The sequence below is a fragment of the Propithecus coquereli genome, unplaced genomic scaffold (assembly GCF_000956105.1).
Source record: "Propithecus coquereli isolate 6110/MARCELLA unplaced genomic scaffold, Pcoq_1.0 Scaffold305, whole genome shotgun sequence".
Taxonomy (NCBI): Eukaryota; Metazoa; Chordata; class Mammalia; order Primates; family Indriidae; genus Propithecus; species Propithecus coquereli.
Window position 1 is genome coordinate 1,068,384 of NW_012148675.1, and position 13,183 is coordinate 1,081,566.

At 34.4% G+C, this 13,183-nt stretch overlaps 1 protein-coding gene across 1 annotated transcript in view; it reads left to right on the plus strand.

Annotated features, from left to right (window-relative positions):
• PNPT1 (polyribonucleotide nucleotidyltransferase 1) overlaps positions 1 to 13,183 on the plus strand; it is a 41,895-nt gene that overhangs the window by 15,894 nt on the left and 12,818 nt on the right. The window contains exons 8-15 of the mRNA XM_012649836.1: positions 66 to 127; positions 398 to 494; positions 941 to 1,043; positions 4,425 to 4,495; positions 6,591 to 6,627; positions 8,799 to 8,865; positions 8,949 to 9,038; positions 10,349 to 10,402. Of these exons, the coding sequence (XP_012505290.1) occupies positions 66 to 127; positions 398 to 494; positions 941 to 1,043; positions 4,425 to 4,495; positions 6,591 to 6,627; positions 8,799 to 8,865; positions 8,949 to 9,038; positions 10,349 to 10,402 (581 nt within the window). The remainder of the gene's footprint in view (positions 1 to 65; positions 128 to 397; positions 495 to 940; positions 1,044 to 4,424; positions 4,496 to 6,590; positions 6,628 to 8,798; positions 8,866 to 8,948; positions 9,039 to 10,348; positions 10,403 to 13,183) is intronic.

Sequence of the window (13,183 nt, forward strand, 5' to 3'; positions counted from 1 at the left end):
ATTGTAATATATAAAAAAATTGTTCCCCAATTTGCAGAGTAAGATAAAGATTCCTAAGGCAAAAGAGTGAGGACAACTACTCTTAAAACTGTCAGACCTTTTCATAAAGCTTGGCTGGGTTTGTCAGGTAACATAATACAAGAAGGAGCTGATTTCAAAACACCGTTGTTCTGGTAGAAAGCAAACCAAGTTCCCAAGAACACATTTGAGGCACTTGGTGTTTCTCACTTGCTTGATAACGTTTGACTTATCTACTTTGTTTACCTGAGAACTAAATGTTCAGAGTCAACTCCCTTGGTTTATTCCTATAATTAATTGATTTTAGGCTGTGAACTTTAGAGAAACTCTATCTTCTAAAAAGAGAAAACCTTTGTTTTGGTTTGTCTTTTTTCTATAGAAAAATTTACAGAGGTCGATCCATATGAAATAATAGAATCCTTCAACGTTGTTGCAAAGGAGGTTTTTAGAAGTATTATTCTGAATGAATACAAAAGGTAAATATAACCTTTTTTGATGGGATTGAAGCATTTGCTGTCTCTGCAAGTGGGAACTTACTCAAAAACTGGCTTTTTTCAAGTGAACAGTAAAGAATTATGATATTTGTTTTATGAATGGGCACCTATTAAAGAAAGAGTATGTGGCTTATGTGGATGTGTGACCATCTTTCTTGGCCTAGTGTGTAGAGCAGTTCTTCGTAGTCTGACTGCACATCAGGATTACCTGTAGAGCTTTTTAATAACACAGGTATACAGGTCACAACTCCACATAAATTCTGATTCAGTGGGACTTCAAGTGGTACCCACGTATCTGTGTAATGTTTTAAAGTTCCGCAGGGAATTATGATATGCAACTGGGGATGAGAACTTTGAGATAAAGAAATGATGTGATTTTTCTGATTTCCAGCACAGCTTTACGTACTTATTTTCTTTATTACTTACAGGTGTGATGGTCGAGATATGACGTCACTTAGGAATATAAGTTGTGAGGTAGATATGTTTAAAATTCTTCATGGATCAGCATTATTTCAAAGGGGACAAACACAGGTAATATATGTAAAAAGTTACAATTATTTTCTGAATTAAGATTGTTCCATTAGATCTAATAGCAATATATTATGTAGATGCTATGAGTTTTTATCATATGATATGCATTATTTATTTAGATCAGTATCTGTTTTTTTTTTAAATATAATGTAACAGTTTTTTTGAGGTGAAATTGCCATACAATAAACTGCACTTGTTTAAAATGTATGATTTGATAAGTTTTCACATGTATACAACAGGGAAACTGTTACCACAGTCAAGATAATAAATATACCAATCACCCCCAAAAGCGTCCTCATGCCTCTTTGTAATACCTTCTTCTTGCTCCCTTCTTCCTCCAGGCAACTACTGATCTGCTTTTGTCTCTATAAATTAGTTTGCATTTTCTAAAATTATCTGATATTTTTATTGTAGTTTTCTTTTAATATTAGGTGTACAAACTTGAGTCACTCATATTCCTCAGTTTATGGCATATTGTTATTGTTGGTCCATTCAAGGCCCTCATTTGTTTTCTCTGTTTAGCCTGTAACTCAGTCTTATTCTTTTTCTTTACATAGGCACCCACTCTTTTATATTTAACATATATTCTTCTAGTTCACCTTCTGTTCATTTATTTACCTATATGTTTATCTATTGTTTATGGTATTATACTTTATACTTTCTTTTTATTACATTAATCACTGCTTTAAATTCTCCAATCTGATAGGTATAAAGTGATATCTTGTTTTAATTTGTATTTCCCTGATTACTAATAAGGCTGAACATCTCTTTATATAGTAGCTAATCAGCATGGTCACTGTATAAACCATGCCCTGGGGGACTGAACACTTCTAAGGTACTATTTTCACATAGATGGTATCCCCTAGAGTGTTACAGTACAGTAGCCCTACTATAGTTTTGCTATTTTGTGAATTTTCTGTTCACATCTTTTGGCCAATTTTTTTTTGTTGTTAATATGGTTTATTTACTGTATTTTAGCTACTATTTTGCAGTAATTTCCTGTATGTTTTAAATATTGATCCTTTTCAGTAACAAACCAGACTTTATATAAATGTCTACCTCTTTGTTGTTTGCCTTTTAACTTTGCCTGTGGTAGCCTACTGTATGTCCAGAGTAGATTTGAAATCTTTAGTTTTGATATAGTTAAGACTTCCCCTTTTCACTTTTGTGGTTTGTATTTTTAAAGATTTATTTAAGAAATCCTTCCTTACCTCAAAGTCACAAAATTACGTACCTCCTTTTTCTTTTTATTAGCTTTCTAGTTTTAGCTATCAAATTTAGATCATCAATGTATCTTGCAATTTATTCCTACACGTGGTATAAAGTGGAAAACTTCCATAGTGATCCAATTTTACATCGTTTACCAATAATTTATTTTTCCCACTAATTTGTGATGTCACCTTATAGTTAAATTTTATAATGCATTTTTTAACTATATTCTCTTCTACTGTTTTGTGAATTTCCTGGGCCAATGTCAAACTTTTAATTATTATGATTTTGGGATATATCTTAATGTCTAAGAAGCAAATCCTCCCAATTTATTTCCCCTCTCCCCAGAATTATCTCACAATTTAGGTACATTTGCTTCTTCATTGGAATTTTAATATTATATCAAGTTCTCAAAAAATCCTTCTGTTTATTATTTGTTTTTCATTAGTCCCTCTATGTTTTGTTTCTCTATTCTTACTTTCTGCCTTCTTTTTGGATTAATTGAATATTTTTTAGAATTTTGTTTTTACTTGCTTTTTAGCTATACCTCTGCATTATTTTTCATTGGTTACTATAGAAATTATAATGTACATCCTTAACTTCTCACAGTCTTTTTAGAGTTAATTTTATGCCACATCACATAAAATGATTTTGCACCATTTAGGTCCATTCCTTCCATCCTTTATGTAGTTGTCTTATGTAAACCCCACAAGGCAGTGTTATAACTTTCAGTTTGAACAATCATATCTATTTTAAAGAAGTGAGGAGGAAAAAGTCTTTTATATTGACCCACATATTTACCATTCCTAATGCTTCTTATTCCTTCGCGAAGATCCAAGTTTCTATCCTGTGTCATTTCTCTTCAGTCTGGTAAGACTTCCTTTAGTATTGTCCTGTGGGTCTTCTGACAACAAATTCTTATTTTTGTTTATCTAAAATATCTTTATTTTGCCTTTATGTACAAAGAATCTTGTTGCTGGGTAGAGAGTTCTGGGTTGATGCTTTTTTTTTTTTTTGGTAAGCATTTAAAGATTTTCCATTGTTTTTTGTTCTCCATTTTTTTTCTGATGAGAAGTATAAAGACATATTCAAATCATTGTTTATTGTATGTTATTTATTGTTTTCATGTGGTTACTTTCAAGATTGGTTCTTTATCTTTGGTTTTCAGTGTATGACTTGAAATGTGTGATTTTCTTTGGATTTATCCTGCTAAAGTTTCCTGAGCCTGAATCTGTAAATTTGTGTCTTTCATCAAACTTCAAGAGTTCCAGCCATTATTTCTTCAAATATTTCCTACCTCATTCTCTCTCTTCTCTCCTTCAGGGATTGCAAGTGCACATATGTTAGTTTTTTTGATATTGTCCCACACATACGTACCTGAGACTATGTTCTTTTCCCCTCTTCTTCAAATTGGGCAATTTCTATCAATTCATCTTCTTGTTGATTGACTTATCTCCTTTCTATTGTGAGATAATAAATTTTTTAGTTCTAGAATTTCCACTGATTATTTTTTATGTCCATGATTATAATATAATTATAGCTGTTAAAAATCTTTGCTGTTAATCCAACATCTTAATCAATTTAGGGTTGGTCTTCATTGTCTTTTCTCTTAAGAGTGGGCCTTCTTCCTGATGGCCCACTTCCAGCACTCTAGCCCAAGCAACAGAGTGAGGACTCTGTCTCAAAAAAAAAAAAAAAAAGAGTAGGCCTTTTTCCTGTTTATTTTTGGGTTGTAGTCTGGATGTTGTGAATGATACATTATAGAGTGTGTTAATTATGTTATATCTCTCTAAAGAAGTTTGGATTGTTTTTTGTTTTTGTTTTTAATTTTAAGCAGGCAGTTTCATTGGCTGAACCTTTATTGAGGCTTCCTCTATGGGCTAATACATAGTATTTCTTCCTCTTCCTGTCTTTCTTCCCTAGAACTCTTAGTGCAGTGCTTTATGTATGTAGTTTGTATGATGTTAAACCTTTAGATTATTGAAGTTTACATGTAGCTTGAATATTTGTAAAATGAATAAATATTTACAGTATTAAGTACCATGGGAAACTTTGGGTAGAATGTATTTATCCCATTTTTTAAGACCAAATTGGATTCTTCAAATACTTTTAGTTTTCATTTTGTGGTTAGTATTTTAAAGCCCAAGGATTTTTTTTTTCTTCTATTTTTAGGTGCTTTGTACTGTTACATTTGATTCATTAGAATCCAGTATTAAGTCAGATCAAATTATGACAGCTATAAAGTAAGTTATGTTTTTCTGATATTATGTTTTATGATGTTATGGTATATAATTAAAGTTCATGTGGTATCTTATTAGTCATTATTACTTTTTTTAACCTGTATTTTTGTTCTCAAATTTTTTCTATTTATATAATCATGATTTCAAGGGATTTTTTGTGTGGTATATGCTATATTGTCTTCTAGATCATTGGTTTGGAACAAATATTCGTAAAGCATTTAATTGTTTAATGTGAGTACATTTGGTTTCTTCTTTGTCTCTAGAATCATTTCTCAGGACAGATTGTCTGGGTAATCTTGAATGGATAAGTTTTTCCTTTAGAAATGAGAGCAAATAAATAGGTGAAAGTCTCCATTGCTAAAATAATCTGGAGGCTGTTAATGAAAAACCTTATCTAATCCCAAACCACATTGTGATTTTGTGTTCAGAAATACTTGCCTCCCCTTTCTTTCTGAAAAGTCAGGCTGGGCGCAGTGGCTCATGCCTCTAATCCTAGCACTCTGGGAGGCTAAGGCAAGAGGATCACTTGAGGTCAGGAGTTCGAGACCAGCCTGAGCAAGAGCGAGACCCTGTCTCTACTAAAAATAGAAAGAAATCTGCCGGGCAACTAAAAACAGAAAAAATTAGACAGGCGTGGTGGCACATGCCTATAGTCCCATCTACTCGGGAGGCTGAGACAGGAGGGTCGCTCGAGCCCAGGAGTTTGAGGTTGCTGTTGAGCCAGGCTGACGCCACAGCACTGTAGCCCAGGTAAAGAGCAAGACTCTATCTCAAAAGAAAAAAAGAAAAGTCAGCAATAAAGTCACGTGATCAGTTTTGATAATGAGGATCTGTATTGCAATCCCCACTAGCATTACTACATCAGAGTCCTGAGACTCACAGCCAGTTCTTTCTTTCCCCAGTGCCTAATATGGCTGCTTCCCTTTCCCTGGTTAAGGGTCTCGGAAGACCATAGGACTCCACCTCCCTTTTCCTACTGCCCAACTAGTGATAATCCCCAGTATCTTCTAGATAGCTACCCTAATTGTTTTTCATATGTCTGAGAAAACTGACAGCGCAGCTCTGTGTGTAAAGATGGAATGCTCATCTTAATAATTCTCTTTTGGAAGCTCTTCTACTTTGTCTATAGTTTCGTCTGGGCCAAAACTTGGTTGCTCTGCTGTTCTTCACTTTGACTCCTTTCTTTTCTAGAAGGCAACACAATTCAATAAAAAAGAGCACTGGGTTTGGCCAGGGTTCCTCCATATTCTAGTCTTAGGTCTGTAACTTCTGTAAATTAGGAGGCACACATCACCCAGCCATGCAGCCTTTGGTTTCCATTTCTTACAAAATGCAGGTATCAGGCCATTGATGCCTATCTTCCTCTCTGGTCCCCTAAATCTTTGATTCCTATAGTCTCCTGAAGGAGCTTAGTGTTTGGATTTCTTTTTCCAAGGCTGCAGTTTATGATTATGCAGATTCTGCCCCACCCCAGGACTTTTTCTGAATCCTCTTCACAGAGAAATGCCCTTATAATTTCACCCAAAGGACAGCACTATTTGTGCTAACACCCTTTTATATGCCTGTCTTTTCATAAGTAAATCTGGTTTCTTGCTTCTAGGAATTGTGTTTTTTCTCATCCTTAATTTTTTCCATTTTTCTAGACACTTTCACAGCAATTCTCTTTTCAAACTCTGAAAAGAACTTTGCCTGTCAGATCTTCTGATTGCTCTCAGCTATGTCATTTCAGTTACTGATCTTCACTTTACATGTTGACTGGGAGAGAGAGTGTAACTCTGAGATTTAACTAATGTGGTTATAACATTTAGGATTCTCTCAATAGTTATATATGTTTTTGTCTTAGTATTAAAATCTAGATTTTTAAGGGCTTGTATTTGAAGGAAAATTGGTTTCCTAAATCTGTGTAGAATTCATTCATAAGCCTCAGAAAAAAAATACCATCTCATTCATCCTTCAGCTTCTTCTGGTTTTTAGTTTCAGACCAACTCTCATTAATGCCCAATTGTTTTTAAAAATCTCCTGAAATCATTTTTAGTTTATTGAAATAAATTTGTTTGTATCCATATAACGTTTTTAATATTATGCCTTTTGTTTGTAGTGGGATAAAAGATAAAAATTTCATGCTGCACTATGAGGTAAGGTGAATTTTTTCCCCAACATTTCATTTTGAAAAATTTCTAGGGTACAGTAAAGTTGAAAGAACTTTATAGTAAATAACCATATACCTACTACCTGGATTATGCCATTAACATTTTACTGTGCTAGTGTTAGCATATATCTGTTAAGGTTAATTTGGGGGCTATCATTTTATTGCATATAGAAGGGATTTAGACAGATAAATAATAGTTTTACACTCAACATCTTCCTGTCCTAAGTCATACATAAAGATTAAAGTATAGTAAACAATGTTTTTTTAGGCAAGAAAGAGTAGTGTCTATATACATGTGTTTCAAACAAAAGTGAAGCTTTTCAAATACTTCAACTGACAAATCACCTCCCGTTAGCTCATTTAAATGGTAATATTTTTACTCAGTTAATTGGAAGATCATATAAAGTAACATTTACAGTTACTTTATATGAGGTCATTATATTTAATTGAGTTCATGATTGACTTTATTCACAACTAATCCTAAGGGACCACATACAACACATAGTACTTCTAATTTTATTATTTGAAGGATACAGCATGGGAGGCTAATATAAAGTAGCAAGTCACTTCACTTTTGATTAACTCTTCTTGGCTGCCTGGAATCCCAACATTTCAGTTTTGTTGAACCTGCTGTAACCAGTAGATGACGTTTTATGTAGAAAGTGTATGCTGTAGAATATCCATGAACATGGAGATTCATACAGGTCTTGTAAATATCCTGTTCTGGATATACCCAGATGCTGCAGAAGCCAGAGAGGAATTATAATTGAGTTTAAAGTACATTCTTTGTCGTGAGCTGGAGAGCAAGCATGTGGCAATCTAAAAAAGGGCAGCTGTGGAAAATGCAGCTTTAGCTGATTATTGGGTGAGGGGATGGGGGAGGGAGCTGGAAAAGGATATGGGCCATTATTGCCAAATCATCCCATTTTTTAAAACCTCTTTATTGTAAAATAAAGTACAGGTACTGAAAACCATATATAACAAAGGATGGCTTAATGAGATTTTTATAAGGCAAACACCCTTGTCACCACCACCAAAGTCAGGAAGTGGAACCTTGCCAGCCACATCAGAAACCCCTTCATGTTTTTCATCCCAGTCCCAACCCTCTTCTTCCCCTAAAAGTAACTAATGTTCTTCTAAGTTTCATAGTAATCACTTCCTTGTATTTCCAGTGTACAGCTCTAGATACTACAGTTTAGTCTTGTCCATTTTTTTTAATTTGATATTTCTTTAAGTCTCTTAATCCACACATTTTTCTTCCTTTACATTCTTTTCTTTATAGTCTATCTGTTGAAACCCCAGAGCCATTTGACCTGTAGAGTCCTACACAATCTGGGTATTGGTGATTGCAGCATGAAGAAACATGCAGTTTAGCATGTTTCTCTGTCCTCCCGTTTCCTACAAATTGACTGTTAGATCGAGAGCCTTGGTCAGATTCATGTTCTGTTGCTTCTTTTTAAAAAATTTTTGTTAAACTGGAATTCCAGATTTTTATGGGTAATCTCCCAAATCTTAAGTGATCACAACTAATTCATAGTCCTTTAAAATAACATTTCCATCAAATAAAATGATTTGCAACCTCTGGCTAAAATAAAACCCTTATGTAAAAGATCTTTGTTTCCTTCATATATTTTTGTCATTACATTTTGTTGGAGAAGGGCTTTAAAATATGCAATTCTCTGTCCATGTATTTTTGTTTTATATCTGAAAGAGGTGGCAAAGAGAGACAAGTCTATGAAGTACAAGTATGAATTAAATTGCAATTCGATGAAATAAAAATGTGGGCTTTGGTATGGAAAAAAAGACCTGTGATTCCTCAATGTGTATTTCTTTATAAATATGTGTATGTTTTTTCTTATTACAAAAATATAATATTTTGTTATTGTTAATAATTTAAACATTCTGGAAATTTATGGTGTAAATTCTCATAACCATCCACTTCCCACCCCGTAATTCAGTTACACACTAGAAATAGCTACTTTTAGCAATTTGGTATGTATCTTAAATTTACACCAGACATTTTCTGCATATTTATGAACATACTTTTTTTTAAGCAAAATTGGTATTCTACTGTTTTATAACTTGTTTTTTATTTTGGCAATACGTCTTGGCCATCTTCTTATGTCAGCTGTGTATGTATGTGTTTTTTTTTTTAAGTTTCCTCCTTATGCAACAAATGAAACTGGCAAAATCACTGGTTTAAACAGAAGAGAACTTGGGCATGGTGAGTACAAGTCTGTGAACTTATATGGTGTTCTTATAGAGACTAGGTACATTTTTTGCTTACTGTTTTCTATTCTAATTTAGGCGCTCTTGCTGAGAAAGCTTTGTATCCTGTTATTCCCAAAGATTTTCCTTTCACCATAAGAATTACATCTGAAGTCCTAGAGTCAAATGGTATGATATTGAAATATTTCTTTCCTAGTAGAAATGACCAGGTTGCCGATTATATTCTTAACTTTTCAAAGGTAATAGCCAGGCAGAGTGGCTCATGCCTGTAATCCCAAGACTTTGTGAAGCCAGTATAGGAAGAATGCTTGACGCCAGGAGTTTGAGACCAGCCCGGGTGACATAGCGAGACTCCGTCTTTACAAAAAATTTTTTAAAAATATGGCACGTGCTTGTAGTTCTAGCTACTCAGGAGGCTGAGGCAGGAGGATCACTTGAGCCCAAGAGTTTAAGGCTTCAGTGAGTTATGATTATATCACTGCACTCCAGCCTGAGTGACAGAGCAAGACCCTGTCTCTTTTAGAGAGAAGAATAAAAAATTACAAAAGTAATGTTACATTATGTTTGTTACTACAGGGCATAAGCCTATTGCAGGAGAAGATATGTTTAATTAATCTTATACTTGTCTGAATCTCTGTTCTTAGCTAATGAGTTGTTTTGAAAGCAATATAAAACAAGTATTTCTCATATTTATCTGTTATAATAGATTCAGTTTGGGTTATTTGTTTCTTTATTTTACAAACAAACCACAGAGCAAGACTGGCTTGGAGAGAGGAAGGGCCAAAATAGAGTGATCGTTAGGTAGGACATACTTATCATGTATCAGTATCACACATAAAAAATAAGTGGATATCACAGAACAAGTCTGGGCTAAAAGGTCAAATTTAAATAAAAAATTAGTCCCTGGGTCAAAGCAAAGTGCAGCAACTTAAAGGCAGAAAAGGCACAGAGTTCTTAAAAGTGTATTAGATATAGATCACGTGGTCACAGGTTTTGAGGGAAAAACATCAAAGTAATCTCAGAGTTTAAATTAAAGACTTTTCTATTCTCTGCTGGATGTGACTAAACTAATGGGCTTATAGTTCAATGAGAGAGCCAGAGCCCTGTATCTTTAATTACTTCTGATTAAGCAAAAAAAGAAGTATTCCAGTACTTTTGGGCTACTTCTTAGAATCAGAATCTCTGTAGTAATACTGTCCAATAGAACTTTTTGTGATGATAGAAATCCACTATATCTGTGCTATCCAGTTGAGAAACTGAATTTATTTCAACTGACTTAAATATAAGTAGCCACATGTGGCTAAGGTATTAGATCATACAACTCTGTGGTTTGTTTATGGCTTAGGAGAGCTTGCCTAAAGTGCTTTTAAAAAGGAGTAAAAAAAAGATTATTGAATATTTATGAAGTAACCAGTAGGAATAATTTTCTACATTTTAAAAATCAGTATAATATAAAGTAAGTATTTTTCTTTTTATAGGGTCATCTTCTATGGCATCTGCATGTGGTGGAAGTTTAGCATTAATGGATGCAGGTAAAAGAATTATGTCTCAAAATTGCTAACATTTTATACACACCTGATTAGTATAAAATATGAGATTTCATTAATCAGATTTTAGTAAGACTAGAAGTCAAATTACAGATAACCAAACTAGGCAAGAGGCAAGATAGTTGCAAAAGAGAGCTTCAGATATCAAGCTATCTGCTGGAATTCTTATTTTTAGCTAAAAGCCAGTACACTGAAAATTATTGACTTGCCTTGGTGATCCAGTGAACTTTCTCACCTCCCGAAAGGTAGAGGGCTCCAGAATTGATTTCAATTACCAAGGAAGTTTTGATTAATAAGCAGTTTTACTACCCATAAGGGAAAGTAACTATGTAATCTTCCAGTCGACTTATATATAAGCCATGAGAAGAACCGTGCCACTCAGAAGTATACATAGAATTTTAGGAAAGCAGACTACACTAGTTCAATATAATCCCTGGATCTGAAACACCTAAAGAGAAAGAAAGAGTTAGCATCTAGGAGGTTCTGAAAACCAATTTCTGCCAGTCAGCAATGATGCTATTTGAGAATTAAGGGAGAAGGAAGCTAAAGATACTAAAGAGGATGCCCCAGTTCTCTAATAAATTCACACATTTACAATACAGATATGCAAGATGGGAAGGAAGACATAACCAAGGATAAAATGAAGAAAATAGTATGGGTATATAATAATATGTAGAAAAAATATTAATAAAACAATAGAACAAGCCAAAACAAAAAAATGCTAAAGGCACTTTTCTAGTCGTGTTTAGTGGAAGAAACATAATCTGATATTTAACATAGCTAGTAAAATACTGCTACTATTTTCATTTTCACGCATTCATTTAACAAATCTTTGTGACACCCGTGTGCCCAAGCACTGATCTAACCTCTTGGGACATGGTGATGAACAAAGCAGTCCTTGTCCTCATGGAGCTTGCATTTCTCAGTCTTCCAAATCTCATAATGGAAAACACTAAACAAATTCTGAAAAAGATGAACTGAAAGGTAAAATAAAAGAAGATCTCTTAAGAAAATCTTTAACTGTTTTTAATGAATTTGGGTCTTTTGGTCTAGACAAAAGTCTATCCTAGGTAATGATGAGAACTTCAGGATGAGATTACTAAACCATGATCACAGTCTTTGAGAAATTAGAGACTAGTATACCAGGAACAGAAAGGGTATTATTGGAAGAGAAAAAAGGATTTTCTGTAAAGTATAACCCAGTGAACTTGACAGTGACCTTTGACAAGATTTTTAATAGCTTATTTTAAAATTTTGTTTATAAGTATTTTAGAAAGGAAAGGGGCTACAGAGAGGAGCCAGAGGGATCCCCAGAAATAAGTCATGTCCTAGTAAACTCATTTTCTGTTTTTGAAAAAAATTACTAGATTTGAAGTGAGGGGACGATGCTATTGATGCAGTGTATCTAGAGTTTAGCTTGACAGTTTATGATATCTTTGTGTAAATGTTGCAGAAACTTAGACTAGATGTTAGGCTCACCATCTGTAACTGGTTGAAGGATGAGCAAAGGGGGCTGGTTAATCTAATCAGCAAGTAGAAGAGGCGTCTCAAGAGGAAGACTTGAGGATGCTCAAGACTGAGGATCCTCAACTCTCCCTTTCATTGATTTTGTTATTGAGAACATGGGCCTGCCAATAAAAAGGATACTGATAAAAAGGAATGGGTGACTGATTTGTTAAATGACAAAATTGAGTAGGATTTAAAAAATATGGAGCCAGGCCAGGCATGGTGGCTCACACCTGTAATCCTAACACTCTGGGAGGCTGAGGTGGGAGGATCCCTTGAGCTCAGAAGTTCAAGACCAACCTGAGCAAGAGCGAGACCACATCTCTACTAAAAATAGAAAAATTACCCAGGCGTTGTGGTGTGCACCTGCCCAAGTCCCAGCTATTCAGGAGGCTGAGGCACGAGGATCACTTGAGCCCAGGAGTTGGAGGTTACAGTGAGCTTCGATGACACCGCCGCACTCTACCCAGGGCCACAGAGCAAGACACTGTCAAAAAAAAATGGAGCCAAATACAAAAAAATTTAATCTGGAGAGTCACAAAAACATAAAAATATTAAATTTGGTAAGAATGAATATCAGGTCTGTGGGAAGAGCCAACAAAGGGTATGCAGTTCAATTCAAACATACGAGTACTTCCCATGCCCTAAGTCAGGCACTATCCTATGCCCCAAGGATACAAATGTACCCATTTTTTAAAACATAAAGTTTCACAAATAAACATTAGAAGATACTAATGGATCAAAGAGGTAATAATAAAAATATGTACAAGGCCTATAGGGTGATTGATGAACTAGGTTGAGGGTAATTTGCTCAGAGACTACTACATCTCATCTGGTTTAAAGGTTGAGTAGTTGTTGACAGGCATATTAGGAACAGGACCTGTATGTCATATGAAAGGAACAGCATGTGCAAAGATAAGTTATGAAGCAGTATAGGGTGTTTCTGGAATATATTTGAAAGAAGTGTTAAAGTAATAAATTAGAAGTAGATTTTGAAGGTTATTGTTATGCTAAGGAGTTTAGACTTAAGGCTAGGATTTTTCTAACTCAGTATTCCATGGAATAGTGTTCCACAGGGTGTGGTTATATACCATGAAAAAAATTATTCTGTTCTAAAGGAAGCTTGAGCAGGGTTAAACAGGTTTATTTAATATGGATTGAATAGATTTTAATATGGTAATGAGAGTATCAAATTTCTAGGACTGGGGTATGTAATATTTCCCAAACTTTTTTGACCAAAGAATATGTACAAAAATTTCC